A 25,345-nucleotide genomic window follows, 5' to 3' on the forward strand; every position below is an offset into this window, starting at 1 on the left:
GAACTATCCCTTGTTATAACATCTTTGGTCTGACAGATGCTTACGTGACAAACAGAATGCATTGTATGACGTCAACAAACGTGGCGCCACACATAGCCGGCAAATAGCTTAGCATTAGCTCATCATAATCAGTACAACGTTCAAGTATTTTACACACATCATGTGTCCATATCAATCTATGCAAGAATCGGAATGCATGATTTGTCATCAGTACTTGAAAACATGAAACGACAACACGTTATACAGAAAATAAGCCACTTACTTTGATAGGAATGCACACATGTCCAAAGTCCAATTTGTAAGACAAACAGCTATGAAGGCAATGCGGGCGTCAGCCAGAAAATGTGCTGGGGGAAAATGTTTGTGCAAGGCCTGTTCTGACTAGAGATGCGCAATGTCTTCATACTTGATCTCGGGAAACACTCGGGAAGTGCTTCGCCTCACTTGAAGAGAGGAGTTTGTCCGGCTCAGTAAAACCTCAAACATAAATTGTCCGCAAGAGTGAAATGGTCTACTTCGTATGCCAATTAACGAGGAGGTGGAACACACCTAAATTCAAACTGTTGTTAGAAAATAAAACTTGTTGGAAAATGATTTGAAATTGACAAGTTGAAACATGGACTATTGATAATTAGCAGGCAGCGTGCCTTGGTTTGAGGGCAGCGCGGGTAACTATCCTGTTGAGTAACAATCACATTGTGAAACAGTGAGAGCATTCTTACATCACGCGCATGAAAAAACTCACGCAGGGGCGACGGTTAGAGATATTTGGAACTCACACGTGAAAAGGTTAATGGAATATTCTATTAACCCTCAGAAAACTGGACACATGAATGTTCTTGTAGCGTCCCATGAAACGTGTCTGGAACCTTAATATTGGATATTCTGAGAACATTGTAATCACGTTCTGGGTTAGTTCTGTTTGACATTAAGGTAATGTTCTCCTAACTCTAATGCCAAAACATGCTAAATACAGTCTCAGGAGGTTTTTTCTAAAATACATAGAATGTTCCCCTGAATAACAGAAAACTGGACATTCAAACATCAAGGGAACATTGCGTGTAACATTACAAAAACGTTTTCTCTCCCTAGAATTGTTAGCTGGGTTGAAGCTGGAAATGGTAGGATACATTTCTCTCTTATATGAGAAAGATTTCTGTCATCTTATTTTTTGGCAAATAAAATAGGCCTATGTTTTGTGTTAATCCTCCCTAGTCCTGCATCGGTGCAAACGTCATTGATTGTGTTTAAACGTTGTTGGTTGTGTTTTAACGTCATTGCTTGTACTGCAATTCATTAGAGCTGGAGAACTATATTTATTTTCATGGATCAGCTCCTTAGTCTAATAGTGGCAGCAGCACCACATGTATTACTGTATGTGGGTCAGTCAAACAGTGTGAATCACTGTGCTGCTTTCTCTTGTAGCTGGAGGTAAACTGACAGCAAAATCAAACACATTGTTTAGAACATGACTCATCACGTCTGCAGAACCTGGGAAGTAGAGCAAAGATCACTCTTCTGATGTTAGCCGCTTTTCTCTGCCTGCCTGCCAGCTTAAGGTCCTTGCTTTCTCTCTGTAATTCCATGTTTGTTTCGTGTGTGTGTGTGTGTGTGTGACTCCCTGGGGACATACGAAAACAGAGAGGAAGTTGTGATCTCTCAACTTTGTTGGCGTGAGAGGCAGGGGGAGGAACTTGGTGTGTGTGTGTAAACCATAGAGGAAGATGCAAAGAGAGTGGTTTCACTGCTAAAAATCTGTCTAAAATAAGGCCAATGCGTTTCTTTGGGCTTATTTTGGAACTTAGCTTGTCACCTGCCGCCCGCCTTCGGGACAACGACTGTTAGGGCGGAGACGTGCATCTTGTCATTATATACAGATCTCTGGTGTAAATGGGAAGGTGCACACAGAAGAGCGAAGGAGATGAGACCAAAAATACAACATGAGAACAATATGGGACACTGGGCTGAAGGGAGTTGTAGTTTTTATTATTAAAATATTCAACCTAGTTCAGTGCAGAAACGTGGTAATTAACTACAATGACCATAATCCATTGCGCCTGTTCTTTTCTGGCTCGGACAGAGATGGATCCACTTTTACGCCTGCTACGTTAGGTTGGATACACACAGACTGCATACGCCGCCACATGAGAGAGGAATGTACACAACACAACAACGAGAGAGCGGGATAGAAACAGTTTGTGAAAGTATCTACTTTGAAAACTCGTAAAATGATTGTCAGACAGCTCTGCAGCATACTTAGGCAGACTAGCCTTGCTAAATAGGAAGACTAAAGACAGTACAGCATGGGGAGAACAGAGATAACGTTAGATGGTGGTTCTGTCTGGCTGGCTGGTACCGCCTGAGCAGAGATGAAATGATGACTTTAAGGAATGAAATATTACAAATTCATCAAATAAAACTAAGTAATATACACAACTGAGACAATGGAATATTTTAAATGTTTTGGCAATTCATAATCGCTCAGCACTACCACTGACATTCTTCTCACTCTCTCTCTCCCTCCCTCTCCTGGCCCTGTCTATCCCTTTAAACTCAACACAGTGCTCTTTTGACTCACAAACCCCAGCACAAATAAGGCTGTGCGCAATATGCATCTATGGCAGAGAGGAAAATCTCAGAGGAGAATTAGTTCTAATCCAGCCAACACAGCATGCTAGGCATCATTGGAATAAAACACATGACAATGCTCTCTCCATTCTGCTCTCTCTGCATTGACACCCAGCACATCCAAATACAAAAAGGTTCTACAGATTCCAGCCATTCAGCAGCTTTTTATCTGCGTTCCATCTGAACATGGATTGACCGACGGGGCCTGAAAAGTCAGGGTGTGACAAAAGGCTTTTCAGGCTGACTTTCTATGAGGTCACTGTGGCCCTTTTTCTGAATCCAACCACTCCGCAAGCGAGGCGACAAAAAAGTTGTCCGGTACCTCCGTGTTTCCATACTGTAGGCAGCATTCTGCTTCAACTATATAAATGCTAGGCTATAGCGTCTTACTAAATCTTGTCTATAAAGAGAAAGAGACATTTCACTTCCTGTATTGTCATAGTTAAGCCTATAAGTATGGTGGTTTACTTAGTTGAATGCATCGACTGTAAGTTGCTCTGGATAAGAGTGTGCTAATAATAGTCCTAACAGTCTGCTAGCTAAATGATTCAAATGTAAATGTAAAATGTGATCTCATCACCAAGGTTGTACAGTAGCACACCATTCTGAATGGAAATGTTTTTGTGGGGCCAGTGTATCACATTCATCTTGTATCACTTCTGCATTTCCAACTTCTCTTTCTCCCTCCCCTATTCAGTTAAATACATAGAGATCCTATCTAACTCCTAATTCTATGGTTAAATATTCCTTAAACGTGCCTGAAGCTAGCCAGTGACTTCATTCAGCAGGGGGAGTAGCATTACATAACAGACAGACAGGCCTGTGACCACCCCACAGCTCTGCTCTATGTTTTTAATCATTCCAAGGAACTCAGGGAACTCTCTGGAGGCGCTTTACTCTGAAAAAGTCCCTCATTTGAGCCTAAGAAAACAAGGAAATTCAACCAATTAGAGGCCAAGTCACAGTGGACCAAAACCTCCTCGACGTGAGTGTGTGTTTTTCATTTGATTTCAAACTGCAAATAGGATTGAATTATATTGTAGATGGCATCTGCCATGGTCACATTACCTGTGATTGAAGAGATTGACCTCTACCTCATAAATACGGTCCCTCAAATAAACAAATGCAATACATGAATAACATTCACACACTACATTTTGTGGTGAAAAAAACATGCTGAATAATGCTTTCTTCAATCGAAAGGAAGTTAGTTCTTATCAATCACAACATTCATTTCTGATTAGCTGTTTCCTGGAGGATGGCAGTGGGGAGATTTTGGGAAACCCCTTATCAGACGGTAACCACATCCATATCACTTCTAAAGTTTGGTGCTTTCTGCTTTACATGTTGTGCTGAATACTGAACAGGGCAACTAACTACCCTTTTTTGATTCCACAACTTTATTTCTTACTGTGCCTCTCATAACCCATCTCTCACACTGAAAACATTGTGCAGGGAAGCACTTGGCAGGCAGACCCTGGTCCCGGCTGCCAAAGAAAACACAGACAGGCTGCCGTCTAATGGATAGAGAGAATGAGAGCGCAAGGGAGGGAGGGGAGAGAGAGGGAGAACGAGTGAGAGAGAGAGACAGAGAGTGAATGAGAGAGAGAGAGAGAGAGCTACACATAAGTGGACCCGAGTAGAAAAGTGATGATGTCATCAGAAAGTGACGTTATTGCAAAGCGGGGCGTAGGGTTGGCTGCTCTTCACATAGCCAGCTCAATGTAGGGGAGGACTAGCTGTGTGCTTAATCTACTCCAGCTCCTCTCTGCTGCAAAAAACACATTCTTACAGGCTGAATTACATAACGTCAGATGGTCCCCCATGTAGTCCTGCCTCCCAACATGTGCTGTCTGCTTGCACATAGTGAGGTAGTGCATTGGTTTCACACCAGACTCTTTCATAACAACTCATCCTGTGCTGTGCACTCTACTCTTACCTATATCTTTACCTATCATATTCGAAGGCCGTGCTCCCCTATTTCATATAGTGCACTACTTTTGACCGGGGCTATAGGGCCCTTGTCAAAAGTAGTTCACTGTATAGGGAATAGGGTGCCATATGGGATGCAAACTAAAACAAAAACATTATGCACTGATAACATGTAAAAGCTGTTTGATTGGCTCTGAGGGTTTAAAGGGGACCAATGCGTTATATTTTCCTCTCATCCCCTATAATGAGCATGTGTATCAGAGGGAGTGAACCTGCTGATCTGTGCGTAAGAGAAAAGCAGAAGTAACAGGCTATTTGCAAGAGGAATAAGAACACCATTATCCTCTAATAATTGATATCCCTCAGTGTGTCTATAGCTCAGTATGCCTATTGGCTTATTCCCAGAGAAAGCCACAAGGTTTTCTGTCTTCAGTCATATTACCGGGAGGCAAGGCCCTCATCATAAGTGACAGACCATCACAAACTAAAAGCCAAATGAGCACTGCTGCCTGGATGATTCGGGATCCGTTTTCCATAAAGGTACAGTGTGTTATCTCGTTACCATGCAAACCAGCACAAAAATACCATAAAGTGACAACAAACGTACTGACCATTGACTCGTACGGGTGCCAATGTCCCAGAAGTATGACACATGACCCTCCAGTGTCTTTGCGCCTATGAAACCCGACCATGGGGGGACAATGACCTTGTATTCTGTAAACTAGTGTACACACACACACACACACACACACACACACACACACGTGCAGACGGAGCCATGTGCGCCTATCACAAAGTGCTAAAAGGAGGGTGTGTGCATCTGAATCATCAACAATCATATCGACGTCCTTGTAAATGTGCTGCCAGGGCTGGATGAGTATCAGCAAATATGCTCAGGAAAATGTGATATGGTGTATAATCACTTCAATCTAGAATCTAAACGCTGCACATGCCCTTGATGGCCTAGTACTATAATAAGACTATAAACGGCTCCACCATCAAATCTAAACCCGTGACATCTTTTAATAAAAAAATTATGTGCTGAATATAATATATATTGCTATAATAGGACATAGTCCCCCTTTGTTTATTTCTCTGCGTTGATATCTGAGACAGACAATGGATTGCTCTTATAGGCTACTGTATAAAGTATCACATCCAATATGGCTGCCTACCCTCTGGAATCTGTTGTTTTGCAACATAAAAAGGACACAACTGGAAGTGAAACAATGCAACTGAGTGCATCATCATTCACAAATATGACAAACATGGCATATAGCAAAAGGAAATTAGTTAAATGTATTCATGCATTAATGAATGTTGGGCTGGTGGAGGAGGTTTTTGATGTTAGGAAATGATTATAAAACAAATAGAATAGAATAAATATTAAACATAATAACATTATCATCAACAACAACATTGCAAAAAATCCAGTGTATCTTACAATGCATTTACAGTAGGTTATTTGCAAGAAAAGCTTTCAACAGTAGAGTATTTGCAAGAAAATCTTACAACATAATACTATATTTATAAATGGGATCAAATGAGATGAAACAGTTCTGTGGACAACAATATTATATAGATGATCCATTTGATATTGGACGAAATAAACATCCAGCCCATGATAAGTGATACAAAAATGTGGCATCATGTTAAAAAAAATAAAAAATATCATCTGGAAGCTCACCAAATAAAAAATAACTTTTAACATGAAAAAAATATATTACAGGTTCCATTTGATTAAAAACATTACTGCAGTTAGATTACATTATTAGAATGCTATGCACTGAAAGGATTCTGATTGAACATTAACACATACATCGACATAAAGCGACGTATACCCGATATGGATAGTATAGAGAGAGCTCTTACCCGTTCTCTGACTCTATTTTGCGCATTATTATTTATATTCCATTTCGGATGAATAGGTGCGTGTCTTTCAAGCACAAATCTCGACCTCCTTTCCATGTGCTCGCAGCCACGCGCTCCATGAAGGGCTGCATACAGTCAGATACAGTGGCTGACGTCACGATAAGTCAGCTCGAGCCACAGAGGAGCTGCAAAGTCTAGAGATGATGATAATATCACGTCCACATCGGCGTATCGACGTGCAGCACGCATGATTTATTGGGCTCTGCTATAAATAAGGCAGATGCTGTCGGTGTAATTCATATTTCTGCAAATGCATGCAATAATAAATAGCCACTACATACTGCCAATACTTGCAGCCTGATGGTAATGTGGATGTACCATTCAACACTTGTCATGTGTCTTGTCTATTTATTCAAATGAGTATTATTGAGAGTGGCAGGTGGGCTTCTCCATTACAACCCGATGAAAAGGCAACAGTTTTATGCAACAGCCTGCACTGCAGTATAGGGCACTGAACTCATACAGGGAAGGTATAGCTCAGAGATCATCAACTAGATTTAGCCGCAGGCAGATTTTATATTACACAGGGCCAGTGGAATGGATATAGGAATGACAACTCGTATTATGGTCATTGGTGATGAAAGAACTAAGGATAATACAGATATAATATTTGGCTAAAACATCATCATTTCAAACTTTTCTTATATTTGTATACGAATACGTGTCTCTCTATTATGCGTGGGAATACTTGGGAAAATATTTCCAAAATGAAAACCACTTGGAGCTCATTTTCTGGTGTTTTTAACAGTCTTTTATGTCCAACAATGAAAATGCTCAGAAAACTTGAGGGGTCAAATAAAACCACCCGCGGACCAAATTCGTTCCGCGGGCTGCTAGTTGGGGAACCCTGATATATTTTATGATATAGGGTTGGCATCGTTGTAAAACAGTCCCTTTGCAAATAGCTACTGACGCAACAGGTTACTAGACAGACAGATATAGGGCATGTGAAAGTGTCCTGTCAAGGTCTCATGTACATACCCTTTGACTTATTCCACATTTTGTTGTGTTACAGCCTGAATTCAAAATGGATTAAATAGATTTTTTTCCCTCATCCATCTACACACAATAGCCCATAATGACAAAGTAAAAACATGTTTTTAGAAATATCTGCACATTTATTGAAAATGAAATATAGAAATATATCTAATTTACATAATTATTCACACCCCTGAGTCAAAACATGTTAGAATTACATTTGGCAGCGATTACAGCTGTGAGTCTTTCTGGGTCTAAGAGCTTTTGCACACCTGGATTGTACAATATTTTCACATTATCCATTTAAAAGAATTCTTCAAGGTCTATCAAGTTGGTTGTTGATCATTGCTAGACAGCCATTTTCATGTCTTGCCATAGATTTTCAACAAGCCGTTGTAAGTCAAAAGTAACTAAGCCACTCAGGAACATTCAATGTTGTCTTGGTAAGTAACTCCAGTGTATATTTGGCCTTTTGATTATTATTGTCCTGCTGAATGGTGAATTTGCCTATTGGAAAGCAGACTGAACCAGTTTTTCCTCTAGGATTTTGCCTGTGCTTAGCTCTATTCTGTTTCTTTTTATCCCCAAAAACTCCTTGTCCTTGCCGATTAAAAGCATACCCATAACATGATGCAGCTACCACCATGCTAGAAAATATGAAAAGTGGTACTCAGTGATGTGTTGTTGGATTTGCCCCAAACATAACGCTTTATATTAAGGACATAAAGTTACTTTCTTTGCCACATTTTTTTTGCAGTTTTACTTTAGTGTCTTATTGCAAAAAGGATGCATGTTTAGGTATATTTTTATTCTGTGCAGGCTTCCTTCCTGTTCACTCTGTCAATTAGGTTAGTATTGTGGAGTAACTACAAGGTTGTTGAGCCATCATCAGTTTTCTCCAATATCAGCCATTAAACTCTGTAACTGTTTTAAAGTCCCCACTGGCCTCATGGTGAAATCCCTGTGCGGTTTCCTTCCTCTCTGGCAATTTAGTTAGGAAGGACACCTGTATCTTTGTAGTGACTGGGTGTATTGATACAGCATCCAAGGTGTAATTAATAACTTCATGCTGAAAGGGATATTCAATGTTTTATTTCAATGCTTTGTTTTATTTTGAGCCATCTACCAATAGGTGCCCTTCTTTGCAAGGCATTGAAAAACTTCCCTGGTCTTTGTGGTTGAATCTGTATTTGAAATTCATTGCTCGACTGAGGGACCTTACAGATAATTGTGTGTGGGGTAGCAGAGATGAAGTACAGTACCAGTCAAAAGTTTGGACACACCTACTCATTCACGGGTTTTTCTTAATTTGACTATTTTCTACATTGTAGAATAATAGTGAAGACATCAAAACTATGAAATAACACATATGGAATCATGTAGTAACCAAAAAAGTGTTAAACAAATCAAAATATATTTTATATTTGAGATTCTTCAAAGTAGCCACCCTTTGCCTTGATGACAGCCTTGCACACTCTTGGCATTCTCTCAACCAGCTTCATGAGGTAGTCACCTGAAATGCCTTTCAATTAACAGGTGTGCATTATTAAAGTTAATTTATGGAATTTCTTTCCTTCTTAATGTGTTTGCACCTATCAGTTGTGTTGTGTCAAGGTAGGGTTGGTATACAGAAGATAGCCCTATTTGGTAAAAGACTAAGTCTATATTATGGCAAGAACAGCTCAAATAAGCAAAGAGAAATGAGAGTCCATCATTACTTCAAGACATGAAGGCCAGTCAATCCGGAAAATTTCAAGAACTTCTTGAAGTGCAGTCGCAAAAACCATCAAGCGCTATGATGAAACTGGCTCTCATGAGGACCGCCACAGGAAAGGAAGACCCAGAGTTACCTCTGCTGCAGAGGATAAGTCCATTAGAGTTACAAGCCTCAGAAGTTGCAGCCCAAATAAATGCTTCATAGAGTTCAAGTAACATATATATCTCAACATCAACTGTTCAGAGGAGATTGCGTGAATCAGGCCTTCATGGTCGAATTGCTGCAAAGAAACCACTACTAAAGGACACCAATAAGAAGAAGAGACTTTCTTGGGCCAAGAAACAAGAGCAATGGACATTAGACCGGTATTAATCTGTCCTTTGGTCTGATGAGTCCAAATGTGATATTTTTGGTTCCAACCACCATGTCTTTATGAGACGCAGAGTAGGTGAACCGATGATCTCTGCATGTGTGGTTCCCACCTTGAAGCATGGAGGAGGTGTGATTGTGCTTTGCTAGTGACACTGTCTGTGATCAATTTAGAATTCAATGCACACTTAACCAGCATGGGTACCACAGCATTCTGCAGCGATACGCCATCCCATCTGGTTTGCGCTTAGTGGGACTATCATTCGTTTTTCAACAGCACAATTACCCAAAACACACCTCCAGGCTGTGTAAGGGCTATTTGACCAAGAAGGAGGTTTGGGATGAGTTGGTCAGCAGAGTGCGGGAAAGGAGCAAACAAGTGCTCAGCATATGTGGGAACTCCTTCAAGACTGCTGGAAAACCATTCCTCATGAAGCTGGTTGAGAGAATGCCAAAAGTATGCAAAGCTGTCATCAAGGAAAAGGGTGTCTACTTTGAAGAATCTAAAATATAACACATATTTTGATTTGTTTAACACTTTTTTGGTTACTAGATGATTCCATATGTGTTATTTCATAGTTTTTGATGTCTTCACTATTATTCTACAATGTAGAAAATAGTAAAAATAAAGAAAAACCCTTGAATGAGTAGGTGTGTCCACATTTTTGACTGGTACTGTAATCATTCAAAAATCATGGTAAACACTATTATTGCACACAGAGTGAATCCAAGCAACTTATTATGTTAAGCACATTTTTACTCCTGAACTTTTTTAGGCTTGTCATAACAAAGGGTTTGAAAACTTACTGACTCAAGACATTTCAGCTTTTCATTTATTAATTAATTTCTAAACAATTCTAAAACGTAATTCCACTTTAACATTATGGGGTATTGTGTGTAGGCCAGTGACACAACACCTTACTTAAATACATTTTAAATGCAGTTGTGTCCATATGTTACACAGGGCCAGTGGATTGGATATAGGAATGACAACTCATATTATGGTCATTGGTGATGAAAGAACTAAGGATAATACAGATTAATTCCTGCAAGGATTAAGAGAATGCTGTGGATGTCACTAAAAGACAATGTATGCTTAATCCAAAAATGTGGACGGAATCTCCATATGGAGGGTGTGATGCAATTGCGACGCTTCCGGAGGCATGCAGAGGCCAAACTGGGCTCCGTACAGCATCGCCGATCACCTCCCAAATTTTGAAACAATGCGGAGGGCTCGGTATAGCTCAGCATTGACATGATTGGTCAACGGTAGGTAAGGGCGGGAGGTCCTGCATTCCAACAGCTCTGCGCTGCTCAGCGAAACGCAAGTATGAATGACCTGACTTCGGCAGATGCCATATCACCGTAAATGCTGCACGGCCAATGCAGATTTCGGATTGACCATGCAGGGCCTTTTTGGCTACACTTCATAATTTAATCAATTATAGCGATTATCTGTCATCTGCAATATGGCTAAGGCATACCAGCTAAATCCACACCATCTTGTGATTTGTCGTGTACTGAAATATAGAAAAATGGAATTGTGATGAAAGCAGACAATTCTGAAGATACAACCAAGACCAGTGAGTGACTGCAAGAAAAATGGTGTGTGGAAGATTATTTTGACAACCCAGAACAAAATCTCACGTAACATATTTTCGGTCACAAGAGACTAGTCGAAGATGATTTCAGACTTATCTTGTAAACTTCAGAGGTCAGCAGGTTCAGGGCTTTAGTTAATGAAGAGGATTGTATCCCAATTCTGCACAACTTCTTGCATGGATTTAACAAATGGGTGAAAACTCCCTCCAGCCAATGCTTACAATATTCATTCCTATGCTTTTGAATCCATAACAGGAAGTGTGCAAGTGCACAATTCTAAAAGGTTGGAGAATCATGACAGTCCAGGTCCTTTTTCAACTTACCTTGGATTTCTTCCATCTGGACCATGCAGGTTAAGACATCACTAATTATTGCGAAGCCTACACTCATCTAATATAGAAATGAGGCATAAAATACCAAATCGCCTTCAATAAGAAATTGGTTCACTCTAAATGTATTTTACCCGTGACCCTTATTAAAATGTCAGTTGGTTTTGCTAGTCACCGCTGGATAGAAAGTTTATATTCCTGACACATGTAAATGTGTAGGCGAATAAAGGTGATTCTGATTCCATTGGTCTTTTATAAATTAAGACTTCAAAGAGAATACATTGGTGCAACCTGTGGCCCTTTTAACAGTTTTTGGACACCCTTTCCCATGAGTGAAATATATTTGTTAACCGTTACCGTCTGCACCTTATAATAGGTTCATCTATTTATGCTGTCATTGAGTGTTAATGCAAACAGAGCTCATTCAAGTGTCTCCATAAGTAAAACAGACCGAGGCATGTTCAAAAAGAAATGCATTTATATTTCAAATGAACCTAGGAACATAATATGGAAAACCATAGTGAAAACAAGTGTCAGAACTTCCAGACAATTGAGATCCAAAAATACATTTCAAGAAATATTCAGTAATTATATACAAAACATAAAAATTCATATTTTAGATCGGGCATGCAACATGTGTAGCCCTGTTTTTTTATATTTTATTAATAAAAATAAACTTTAAATATTTTACTGCCCATAACTTCAATTGAGGCAGTTTAACATTGAAATCAGACAGCGCACCCCCCCCCCCCTCCCAAAAACATACTTTCGCATTTCAATATCAACTATACACACCAAGTCTTAACTTGCATAAAAATGTGGAGCCCAATAAGTCAATGCCGCTTTGAGCTCAAACATGAGTTCTGCAGTTGTGCCAGCTTCTGTTTCAAATGTTCACTTTTCCTCCTTAGTTGCTCTTTGAGGTTGACTAGTCTCTGCTCATCTGTCTGCATGCTGTAAATGCACTCTGTAGCCTTCTTTAGGATGACCACTTTGGCTGCCTTCTCATTGTTGGCCACATCGGGTATCTCGTCCCGTAGAGCGAAAAAGCTCAGCTTGAGCTCGTTCCTCCGCTGGCGCTCCAGTACATTATGAGTCCTTCTTTTGTCGTAGTCCTCCGTGTCCGACGTCCGGGGACTTGAGCATTTGCGGTTGCTGCTGATCTGCTTGAGGACCCGGCTGCTGCTGCTCTCCAGCCTCAGCCTTTTGACAGCTGGCTGCTCGTGCCGTGTGGAGGGGTGGGCAGCGTAGTTGTGCTGGTGGGTGGAGACATGGCACCTCTTCAGCACAAGGGGACTGTGATGTCTGGTCTCTGACGTGCTGGGGTCGCACCGCTTCACCGCTTGCCTCTTCTCCACAGTCACGACATCTATCTCCTCCTCGTCCTCATCATCTTCCTCCTCATCTTCTGCAATGATATTAAAATAAAACTATTCAGCATTTACATTCTTTTTGAGGAGAAACAGTAACCACAAATCAGCCACATACAACACATCATGCCCTAGTCAGAAAAAAATCACTGCATTCCACCCCACCCCCTTTTCCACATCAGCTGATTTCTCAACATTGCAGCCTGGAACCCTCCCCCTCAACACAGACTAGTCTGTAGGCATATTCGGCAGCATCATAAATCAGAGTTAACATACGCAACGAGAATGCCTTTTGCTCAAATAAAAACCGCCATTACACAAAACGGTCAAGTCATAAATCCTAAGTAGCAAGAAATGATAACTGTTATTCATCTTACCGGAGTCACTACCACTGCTGCTGCTGCTACCACTGTTGGGTGGGGTGTCCAATGCCAAATCCGTGGGTGGTGCCACCTTACTTGGTTTTGGAGTCTCAGTTATTGGGTAGGGGAAGACCACTGAGGGATCAATGCATTCTGACACGGAAGTGTTCGGATCCTGCAAGTAGTTTGCGTTCAACCGAGTAGGACACTCTGCGATGTCGCCGACAGCTGAATCTTTCCTAGCAGCGTGGAGCGAAGCGAGTCTTTCAGACACCACTTTCTCCAACTTGGCTGTAGCAGAGAAGCCGCTCCACATACAGTCCTGAATGATGATTGACTTGAGGAAGGTTTGGGAGTAGTCGGCATCGCAGATGAAACTCTGGTTTACAACGTCGTCCCCGAGAAACTCGGTCACCATTTCTAGTTGGTCAGCAGTCGATGGGAAAATACTAGACAGTGATGGTCGGCTCGGGGAGAGAGGAGGAGTGGGGAGCAACTCAAATTTCTTCCAGATGTCCTCGCTTGGAGCCGGTGGCTGAAGCTGTCCTGGCTGCTGGTGATAGAAATCCTCATCTTCGTTGTCAACATAAAAATATGGCTGGATAGAATCATAGTCGTAGTCGTAGTTTTTACTCGCCAAACTTGAATTCAGCGGCATGGTGGCTCTTTTCTGAGTGAAAAAGATGGTTGAGGTAAATTAGTTGGTTAAAAAAAAATATATATATCTAATGCATCATTTTGCATGCAAACTGATATTGGTGCATGCACATAAAATGCCACAGTTCATAAAAGCCCTGTCAGATAGCTAGCAAGCATGCAAAACCAAACAGCAGCAGCTGATACAAGTACTAAGTAGTTAGTCGGTGTGTGGTGCCCAGGACATTTAAACCGAGCAGACATCGCAAAAATACAGAGGCTAGTAAAGTGCATTTATTATATAAGACATCTGTAAACATAACATCTCAAAGTTCAAAATCTTTACCCGATAGATACCAAGCAAGTCTACTTAGCCAACGGTCATCTACACGGAGAATGCAATGTCATCAACACCTTCCTTACCTTAATTTCGAAAACAAAGTGGAGAGTACTTCACTCCGAGATGTCGAAGTCGAAAACGCGAAAAATGCAGCTTGTAAGAAGTATTCCAACCAGACAGTTACGTTAATCCCTGCCAGCGTGTGCGGCAGTGAGATGTTGTTTTCCTAGTAAAATGATTGCTGGCTGAGAAGCATTCATAAAGCGCTCAGGGGCTTGGTCCGCGATGTAGAAAGATGCGTCGCCTATCAATTGCTGCATGAGAATCACAGCTGAGTATTCCGCGGGGTTCAATAAAAAGGTTGTTGTGCTCTACATTCGACGTATCCCTCCGCCACCATTTTCCCGCCAAACACCCGTTTGCGTTTTTAAGTTAAGTAAATAACGAAGAGTCCCGTATTGACTCTATCGACGATAATTATCGTTACGATCTTCAATATGTGTTCGAATTCACATCATTCAGTCATCGGAATTTATTTCAGGAGATCCTCATTCAACTGGAACTATTTGTTGCGGAAGGAGAATTAAGTGGGAGGAGTTTAAAAAACGTGCATTATTCCACAGTGCATTATACACAAAAATCAGAAGTAGATGAGAGGTAAAAGAGTGCCTATTGGAAATTGCATACATGCGTAAAAGTAGAAATTGTACTTCTAAATCTGATGCGAGAATGAGAAGATGCACGACCAGTTCACGTGCACAACACTTCAAAGCCTGTCATCAAATACATCAAAATAAATGTTTCAAACAGGGGTTTCAGTAGACCTACATGTTTCCCCCTGTTAATTCACAAAAGTTAGTGTGACTATAGAGGGGATGAAATATTTTGCCTGTGGTGTACTCATTACCTTTTGCAACAAAACCGTTTACAGTTTAAGAAGCAAACGGAAGGAAATGGGAAGGGACCTACCTGAATTTGTCAAATTTGAACTATTTTTCGTTGCAAAACGTTTTCCAAGACTAAACGTTTTGCAACATAATCGACATAATGCACACACCCTTAATTGACACGACATGCAACACACAGCAAGAAGGCATGCATGTTTAGGTAGGCTACCGCTGCAGGTGAACCCAGTTGATCATTTCTGATATGTGTTGGGAATGAGCTTTGCCTTTGGCCACACCAAGGTTAATATAATCAGTAGTGAGGAGATAAGATGTTGCCTTCTAACAGGCCAGTTATAAATGTACTGCTAAGTTTCATTTTTAAAAATGAGCACCGACACAAATTGGCTAATAAGCATATTGAAGGAGAAGAACGACATTGGAATGTCCTCAATGAAAACAGGCGGTTGTTCGATTGACATGGCACTGTAGCCTACCTCTTCTCCATGCAGTTTCGCTACTGCCATGCTGCGGTCAAACAGACATGTGGTAGTGATGCGCTATATATGAGAATGGTTCCGTTAAATTGATAGAACGCACCAATGGTGCGTACTGTGATAAATAAATTGTACGGTTGTAGAGCACCCCCTGGCATCTAAAATTCGACAGTGCAACATCAAAACAGGTGGTGTTTTAGATTTGATTTTATGAATATAGAGACAAATGGTCTTAAAACACGATTTAAAAAAGGTGTTTATGATGAAAATCGATAAACAATGCATGGAAGATAGGGTCTATCTAATAAATGCAGGTGGAGTCAGGGCCAGTTGATGCTAATAGTTTGGATTCTTTTAAATTCCCATTTAATAAAATGTGTAAACAGACAATGTATACAATCAGTCATGTCCATAGATAATGCCGGTGGTATACTACATATTTGACAGAATATTTTTCAATATTCATAAATTAATGTACTTTTATTTTTATTAAATCAAAAATACTATACTCATATTACAGAGCAAGCCATGCTTTGTGGTACCTACGGATACAACATTATGGATTCTTAAAGGAAGCCCGGGTAAGGCCAAAATGTAATAAATATGGCAACTATTATTAATTACTTCTCAATTAATTAGATAAACAATTCTAATAAATGTCAACAATCCTTGCTCCATTAAATGACTTCCTTTTTGTGAGAAAAAAAAAAGTTCTGTCCTGGTTTCATATGGAATCACTCATATCATTCAGCTTGAGACCTAGTCCTTGCAGAAGTAAACTTAGCTCGTTATATAGGTTCCAACTACCCAGGGGGCCCACACAGACTCTTTTTCAACTCACTGCCACTGATTCAACAGTTGTTTAGGGCCATTTCACAACTCAGTGGCCTTGTGGTTAGTGTTCGCCCTGAGATTAGAATGCTTGGGAGTGCCCTTACTGAGTTCTTGTCCTTGGGATACAATGTTGTAAGTTTACAAGTATATTATTGCACCAATTTCCTATTTAGGTTCCCAACATATTCATTTTGCTGTTTTTTTTCTCTCCAAAGGCAACTCTTTTTACTGCACAACCCCATAAAAAGATACTGTCAAAATATTTTATGTAGGCTAGTGTGTTTTAAAGTTTATTCAGCTGACTAACTTTATCCTCCTGAGATCGAGCAACAACAAAAAGGGTTTTGGATTATGATAAAACATGTTTTTACATAATAAGTGTTGGGGTGAAATATTTATTTATTTTCTTTTGAATGTGCACTGAATTTGCCATTTGGACTCGGTTGATGGTACATATGAAAAATCAAACATTACAGTAAATGGGGACAATAGAAAAAAATATATCCTGATGTCCACTACAGAGAACATTTATTAACAACTTCCTATTTAAAGTAAAAAAACATATTACACTGCTCTGCAAACTCACCAAACTATTCCTGAGATATTTACCTATTAGAAACAATTTGAATATCAAACTCACAAAAATTATAATACACAATTACACACACTTACCATAAAATTTGCTAATTATAATGGCAATTGTGATGGTAGCCATTTTGAAGAACCAGAAAAAAAACATTGGGTACATTCGAGTGGATCACTTGTCAAGTTGGTGACCATCATTGGTCACGTCTTTCAAAGTGTGTTGCATTATGGAGCTAAAAATTGTCCGACTTACGCCTACATGTCTAATGAACGTTACAAAAAATCCTGTGATCAAATGTCATGAAGTTTTGACTGCAAGTTTCTGCAATTGCTCTTCACCAACTTCATCCTGCAGCCAGAAAAACTTTTAATAAACAAATGGCAACACTGCCATGTTGATCTGAGCCTTGCTGTTGGAAAACCACATTGGTGTCCAACTTTCAACACGCAGGTTGAAATATCAAAACTAACTCTGAACCAACTATATTCATTTGGGGACAAGTTGAAAAGCATTAAACATTTAATGGCAATTTGGCTAGCTAGCTTGCTGTTGCTAGCTAATTTGTCCTGGGATATAAACATTGGGTTGTTATTTTACATGAAATGCACAAGGTCCTCTACTCCGACAATTAATCCACAGTTAAAAGGGTAAACTGAGTTTGTTTCTACTAATCTCGCCTCCTTCAGGCTGCTTCTTCTTCGGACTTTATATGGCGGTTGGAAACCAACTTTAAGGTACATTAACACTACTAACTGGACTGGAGTGTGGACCTCTTTCAATCACCCACGTGGGTATTTACTCCTAAAATCCAATTAGGTGATGGGAGAAGCGGGACTTGCAGTGAGTCAAGCATCACAAATAGAACAGAGTTCTATTTTTATGCTGACCAGACACGTCGCAAAATAAATGTACACATACATGTTATTTAATCATTGCACCCAAACTGCTTGCGAGTGTCTGCGTGGCCGGGCGCTAAAATAGAACTTGATTCTTTTTGTGACGCTTGACGCCCTGCAAGTCCTGCCCCCGCGAATCTCCTCATTGGCTTTTAGGAGCATATACTCACATGGGGGGGATTGAAAAATAAACTGAGGTCCACACTCTGGTCGGTTGTGGCATTTCAGGTAAAATAACCTCCCAATGTTTATATACCAGGACAAATTAGCTAGCAACAGCAAGTTAGCTAGCTAAATTTGCCATAAAATGTTTGTTTTTCAACCTGTCCCCAAATTAATATAATTTGTTCAGAGTTTGTTTTGATATTTACATTTACATTTTAGTCATTTAGCAGACGCTCTTATCCAGAGCGACTTACAGTAGTGAATGCATACATTTCATACATTTTTTTTTCTCCGTACTGGTCCCCCGTGGGAATCAAACCCACAACCCTGGCGTTGCAAACACCATGCTCTACCAACTGAGCCACACGGGACCATACTTCAACCTGGGTGTTCTGATCGTGTCTGGTGTGGGGGGACAAAAAAAAAAAAAAAAAAAATGAACCTTCGCGCATGTCCGGTTTGACCACATCTGCGTGCATGTTGATTTTGTTCACCCACACCAGAAGCAATCTGTCAGGCCTGTTCCTCCTCTTTGGCACTCGAGGGCGCCAGGCTGCCCATCATTACACACACCTGTCACCATCATTATGCGCATAAGTGCTCGCTGGACTCCATTACCTTGTTGATTACCCCTCCTATATCTGTCTGTTCCTTGGTTAGATCCCGGTGTCAGCATTATTGTCGTTTTTGTTTTCCCCTGTCTGTATTCTGTTCCTGTCCGTGTCTCATTAAAATGTTTGCTCCCTGTACTTGCTTCTCGTCTCCAGCGTCTGTCCTCACACGATCAGGACACGCAGGTTGAAATATCAAAACAAACTCTGAACCAATTATATTCATTTGGGGACAAGTCAAAAAACATTAAACATTTAAGGCAGGTTAGCTAGCTAACTTGCTGTTGCTAGCTAATTTGTCCTGGTATATAAACATTGGGTTGTTACTTTACCTGAAATGCACAAGGTCCTCTACTCCGACATCGGTTTACCGGTTTTAGTTTCACGTCATCTCTCCTTCAGGCTTCTTTTTCTTCTTTGGACTTTATATAGACAGCATTACTACAGCTGACCGGAGTGTGGACCTAAGTTCATCTTTCAATCACCCACGTGGGTGTATGCTCCTAAAACCAATGAGGAGATGGGAGAGGCCAGACTTGCAGTGTGTTGAGCTCACAAATAGAAACAATTTCTATTTTAGCGCCTGGCCACGCAGAAGCTTGCTGAGGCGCGTGAGCAGTGTGGGTGCAATGATTGAATAACATGTAGGTGTACATTTATTTTGAGACACTCGCGCACGCGACGCCAGCGGTGTGGTCAGCATGTTACCTTTCAAACGTGCTCATTATCAAGGTGACACCCAGACACATGTAGAATCATTGAAAAGCCGATGAGTTCTGTCTTCTCAAACGGTCAACATGACCTAAGACAGTGGCATGAATGGCCTTAGCGACGGACCAAAAACTAAAGTCCATTAGAGAGGACAACAATTAATTGCTGGAGGATATCGTTTTTACTTTTCCTCCTGAGGAAAAGTCGTATACATAGACCTACAAACTCTGCCTACCTAAGAATAGAATAAATGACGTCAGGAGTCGGCAGAGGGAGGGGGCTTTAATGTGCCGAGCACGTGTGGCGCGATTTGGTTGTGTGTGTCGTGAACAACATTAGCGTGAGCAACAATAGTAGAAATGGCGGTTCGCCTTCAAAATAAAAGTCCCCGATTGAACCTGCCGCAAATGTATAAAAATGGTGGAATCATGCCAGAATTGGATTAGATCATGCTAAACAAATTTGGAATGTTGTTATATAAATTCAACAAAAGACAATAATTACTAATGTTGACACAAAAATAACAATAATCTGTTGAAATCAGACTTCAGAATTGCATTGGGGTTATCCTTTTATGCAATGTTTTGGCCACTGAGAAAATTCAGTGCAACTTCCAGCGTTTACTGTGAACACTGAGGCTGTACCCACTTTAATTAAGTTACAGTTTTAACAGTGGCCATTTGATCATAATGTAGGCCTACCAGAGTGGCTTACCATCCAAAACAATGGAGAAAATGCATCCCATAACATTTTAACATGGAAGTAGCTGTTCTATCATTCACAGTAGCAGCCAATGTGTGGTGTTCATTGTAGGCCTACATTCCATTACGGATTATACTTTTGAAAAAAAAAAGAACATGCAGGGCATGCATAAACCTGAGATAAACAAGGAGACAAGGAGGTGACTAAAAATGTTGTTGTGTTGTTTGATGCAAGAAACCACTTTATAAAATAAAATGCATTATTATTCCCATACCATTATTACAGAGAATCAGAAAAATTATGCTACCCTCTGCCTATTGGCTACTTAGCTTATTCAAGCCTGTCTCAAATGACAACACTGCCCCTTTAAGACAAAAAAAAGCTCTTCAGCTGACTTGCTTTTCACACTTACATGTTTTGTGCTCTTGTAGGAAGCAATCACTCCCCTGTTGCTTACTACAAATGATCTATAACTGGGCTAATAACTCACTAACTAGCAAAGGATATGAACAAAATGTGCACACATGGTTACATGCAGCTCTCACTTTGATCTCAAAACAAGTGCATCTCCTCACAACCACTCATGCTGTAAACAGTGCAGTTCAAAGTAAATGGCATTGATCCATATATGGCAATTGTCTATTTGCATATAGCCCTACTGCATCTCTGATTGTTTATTGCCACACTGGTCTGTGTAAAGTTTGGGATGAGTAGTATTTGTATTTATTATGGATCCCCATTAGCTGCTGCACTCTTCCTGGGGTCTGGCAAAATTAAGGCAGTTATACAATTTTAAAAACATTACAATACATTCATAACAGATTTCACAACTCAGTAAGTGTGTGCCATCAGGCCCCTACTCCACATATCTACAACACAAGATCCATGTGTACGTGTGTGTATAGTGCATATGTTATCATGTGTGTGTATGCGTGCATATGTTTGTGTTGCTTCAAAGTCCCCGCTGTTCCATAAAGGTTATTTTTATCTGTTTTTTAATCGGATTCTACTGTTTGCATCAGTTACCTGATGTGGAATAGAGTTCCATGTAGTCATGGCCTATGTAGTACTGTGCACCTCCCATAGTCTGTTCTGGACTTGGGGACTGTGAAGAGACCTCTGGTGGCATGTCTTGTCGCTTAAACAGACAGCTCGGTGCTTTCAACATGTCAATACCTCTCACAAACACAAGTAGTGATGAAGTCAAGCTCTCCTTCCCTTTGAGCCAGGAGAGATTGACATGCATATTATTAATGTTTGCTCTCTGTTTACATCCAAGGGCCAGCCGTGCTGCCCTGTTTTGAGCCAATTGCCATTTTCCAAAGTCCCTCTTTGTGGTACCTGACCACACGACTGAACAGTAGTCCAAGTGCGACAAAACTACAGCCTGTAGAACCTGCCTTGTTGATAGTGCTGTTAAGAAGGTAGAGTAGCGCTTTATTATTGTCAGACTTCTCCCCATCTTAGCTACTGTTGTATCAATATGTTTTGACCATGGCAGTTTACAATCCAGGTTTACTACAAGCAGTTTAGTCACCTAAACGTGCTCAATTTCCACATTATTTTTTACAAGATCTAGGTTTGTCCCAACTACAATGCTTTTAGAAATATTTAGGACTAACTTATTCCTTGCCACCCATTCTGAAACTAACTGCAGCTCTTTGTTTAGTGTTGCAGTCATTTCAGTCACTGTAGTAGTTGTCGTGTATATTGTTGAGTTTATTAAAAAAATTATTTTACCTTTATTTAACTAGGCAAGTCAATTAAGAACAAATTCTTATTTTCAATGACGGCCTAGGAACAGTGGGTTAACTGCCTTGTTCAGGGGTAGAACGGCAGATTTTTACCTTGTGTGGGGGGGGGGGTCGATCTTGCAACCTTTTATTAGTCCAACGCTCTAACCACTAAGCTACCTGCCGCCCCAGTCATCCATACACATAGACATACTGGCTTTCCTCAAAGCCAGTGGCATGTTAGTAAAGATTACTTTCTTCAATGTGCCTAGACAGCTGCCCCAGGGAATTCCTGATTCTACCTGGATTATGTTGGAGAGGCTTCCATTAAAGAACACCCTCTGTGTTCTGTCAGACAGGTAACTCTTTATCCACAATATAGCAGGGGATGTAAAGCCGTAACACATATTTTTCCAGCAGCAGACTATGATCGATAATGTCAAAAGCCACTGAAGTCTAACAAAACAGCCCCCAAAATCTTTTTATTTGAAATTGCTCTAAGCCAATCATCAGTTATTTGTGTAAACGCTGTGCTTTTTGAATGTCCTCCCATTTACATTTCTATACTTCCCTATAAGTGCGTGTCAATGCAATAGAATCCAACTCTGGTGCGTTCTGCCTACAACAAACTATTTTGCATAGTTCGTTTTGTTTCGGTATGTTGCATTGAAAGTGGCTAATATTGCATTCATTCGATCACAATTTCCACATTAAAGGGAAACGTTGATAGTGTCAAGAGGGAAAACTCTAGAACAGTGGTCACCAACCTTTTCTGAGTCAAGATCACTGAGTCAAAATGCAAGCTGAGATCTACTGCTCAGATGTTTATTTTTACATTACTTAAAAAACGTAAGCCTATGCAACATTAACCAATTAAAAACAGTACTGTAGCAATGAAGTTTGTGCAGTAAGCTACAGGCCCAATACATTATCACCGCATATCGTCTTTACTTAAATTGCCCTGCCAATGCATTGTTGTTCGGGCAATTTAAAAACAATTATATTTCCAAATTTGAGGTAGGCTATATGATCACATCAGTAATCGATCCGTTATTGTATTACTTGTGAAGCACATCTGAGTGAGCATACATTTAAACAATTGTATTTTTTATTTTACTGGGCTGATGGTGCCTGAATCTGATGGTCAGTCTCAGTGGAGGGCGAGAGCAGCAGACTGAGGGTCCGCCTCTCAACACCCCCCCCCACTCTCCCTTTCCTTCACTGACACTGAGCAAAACCGGACACCGTCTTCCAGCTGATGGCGAAACTCGAGTCGCATGCCATTATTTCTGCCTCATGCACAAATTCATGTTGTTACACCTATGAACAGAGAAAGTGAAATATTCCGAAATATTAAAAAAGACCCACGCCGCTAATAATAACAACGCAAGCCTATAGATACACTTGCCTATTCATTCATTAGTGCCGCTTTTTTGGTATAGCGCTGAGTGGAAATAGGAAGAACGTGCATTTTATGGCTTCTAAAAGTGTTGAATACAAAGTGTTGACAGTGCTGAGTAAGAACTTTAACATGAATTCACTCATAAAAACAGCATCGCTTTTGTTGCATTGGTTGACAGTCTCTCTCTAGTCATGGTTTTAAACGTTTTGAAATCTCACGGTATCAATTTTTCTGTAGCTTTCTTTTATGCCTGCCACTTCACTGCAGACATGTTCATCTGAGCCATCCGATTGGCCAGCGTCAGACCTGTAGTGCACTTGATTTGCTCACTGGGCCCGCCGGGAAGGCAGAGTTTGAACCTTCAGACACATGAAATTGATCAAAATGGCTACAGTTTGCCTTCCAGGCGCGCAGGGCAACTGAATCGGGTACACCTACCGTCAAAAGCCCGAGATGATTACAAAAAACAGGAACACTATCGCTTGGTTTTTTACAGAAATGTTTGGCGATCGACTGTCAAGTTGGTTGTTGATCATTGCTAGACAGCCATTTTCATGTCTTGCTATAGATTTTCAAGCCGATTTAAGTCAAAACTGTAACTAGGCCACTCAAATTCATTCAGTCTTCTTGTGGTATCCGCCTACTCAATGACACCCACAGAACACAACTATGAAGAGTTTACACAAATATTATACGAAACGGGCTGATACCCCATTTTATGGACCCAAGATCTGTACATTGCAATATGAATGTTCAATATGCACAATAGGCTGAACAGTGAGGTGATTTCCTACAGTTAGTCCCGCAATAAGAGCTACGACGTAAACTCGTAAGAATTGTCACCAATATCCGTAGGTAAGGCTGTACAGTGCAGTGCATACAAGCAATGTTCCCTCTAAACTGCGCGTACGAGCCCCGACAGCCCCATCTCCCCGGGACTGCCGTGCAGAAATATCAGCCCACAGAGAGAAGCACAAAATTAAATGTCATTCAACTTTCTAGATTAGTGGTCCCCAACCGGTCGATCTCCAAGGCATGACAGAACATGAATATTTAAAAACAAATAATAATGTGCAAATATTGTACAATCCAGGTGTGCAAAACTCTAAGACACTTACCCGGAAAGACACAGTAGTAATCGCAACGAAAGGTGATTCTAAAATGTATTGACTCAGGGGTATGAATTTCCTAAAATGTCTAAAAACGTGTTCACTATTCTGTGTAGATGGGTGAAAAAAATAAATACAAAAATATTACATTTTGAATTCAGGCTGTAATACAAGGGTTCCCAAACATTTTTGGCTCACGACTTCATTTTGATATCTGAAAACTCTAGCGACCCCAACCATGTGAAAACAATTAATTTAACAGCCAATGTGGGGGGGGCTTTCTGATTGTCTTCTCCACTCACCATCACATACTTTTAACGTGGGGCTATGACAGTCAATTGCAAATTAGTCTGACATAATCTTATCTCACCACCACCAATGAGATGGCCGTTTTTGATAAATGTCTCAAATCAGGGGGCGTGGTCGACAGTGCACACCCAACCTGGATCGATATTTGGTTATAATGCAGACGAGAGCACTGAATCCAGTTTCACACAGATATGAGCTGGCAAAAGGGTAGGCTACCATGAGTTTTATGGTGCTTTCAAGACAACGAAGAACTCAGAAAAATACGAGGTCAAATCAAGACGTCAGTGATCTTTAGGTCGGAAAGTCGGAGCTCTAGAAAGAGGCCCGAGTTGGAATTCCTAGTTAGATGACCGTTCAAAACGATTTTCCCCAGTCGGAGCTAGTTTTTTTCAGAGATCCCAGTTGTCTTGAACACACTCAAGTTGTACGTCTGAGTTTTCAGAGTTCCCAGTTGTTTTGAACGCGGCATTAATGCTCAGAGGGAGACGGCAGGATATTCATTCCTTTTGAGTCAGGAACCAAAGCTCCTCAGTAGTGACCCGTGAATGCGTTGTCTGCAGCATTCGGTCACATGACAGCTCGATCAGCTGTTTTATTTGACTTACCGGCATGTCAACTGAGCCAGGATCACAGTCAAACGGATCGGGAAGTAGGTCCCAAAGTGCTCTTCCAAGCGTTGGAGTGGAGTGTTCATCACTTGTGTGGGACACT

General features: G+C 40.6%; 1 protein-coding gene and 1 long non-coding RNA gene across 3 annotated transcripts in view; both read right to left on the reverse strand.

The window, feature by feature from the left end:
* LOC115195763 (uncharacterized) overlaps positions 1 to 6,624 on the reverse strand; it is a 46,968-nt gene extending 40,344 nt beyond the window's left edge. The window contains exon 1 of one of the 2 annotated variants that reach the window (XR_003878739.1): positions 6,433 to 6,624. This is a non-coding gene — a long non-coding RNA (uncharacterized LOC115195763). Of the gene's footprint in view, positions 1 to 262; positions 566 to 6,432 lie in introns of those variants that run through there. The other variant, XR_003878740.1, reaches the window with a different exon arrangement.
* Positions 6,625 to 11,947: 5,323 nt separating this feature from the next.
* Positions 11,948 to 25,345, reverse strand: LOC115195764 (transcriptional regulator Myc). Its single transcript, XM_029755985.1, has 3 exons — positions 25,240 to 25,345; positions 13,235 to 13,889; positions 11,948 to 12,895 (listed from the first exon to the last, which is right to left on the reverse strand). Exons 1-3 carry the CDS (start codon positions 25,243 to 25,245, stop codon positions 12,321 to 12,323), a joined length of 1,236 nt encoding a protein of 411 aa, XP_029611845.1. The 5' UTR covers positions 25,246 to 25,345; the 3' UTR covers positions 11,948 to 12,320.

Source organism: Salmo trutta, chromosome 6 (assembly GCF_901001165.1).
Source record: "Salmo trutta chromosome 6, fSalTru1.1, whole genome shotgun sequence".
Classification (NCBI taxonomy): Eukaryota; Metazoa; Chordata; class Actinopteri; order Salmoniformes; family Salmonidae; genus Salmo; species Salmo trutta.

What these genes read in the sequence shown, in the direction of transcription:
- LOC115195764 (XM_029755985.1), bottom strand. An exon ending in CAGCAGTGGTAGTGACTCCG is followed by an intron (nt 12,896 to 13,234) that starts GTAAGATGAATA and finishes ATATCATTGCAG; the next exon opens with AAGATGAGGAGGAAGATGAT.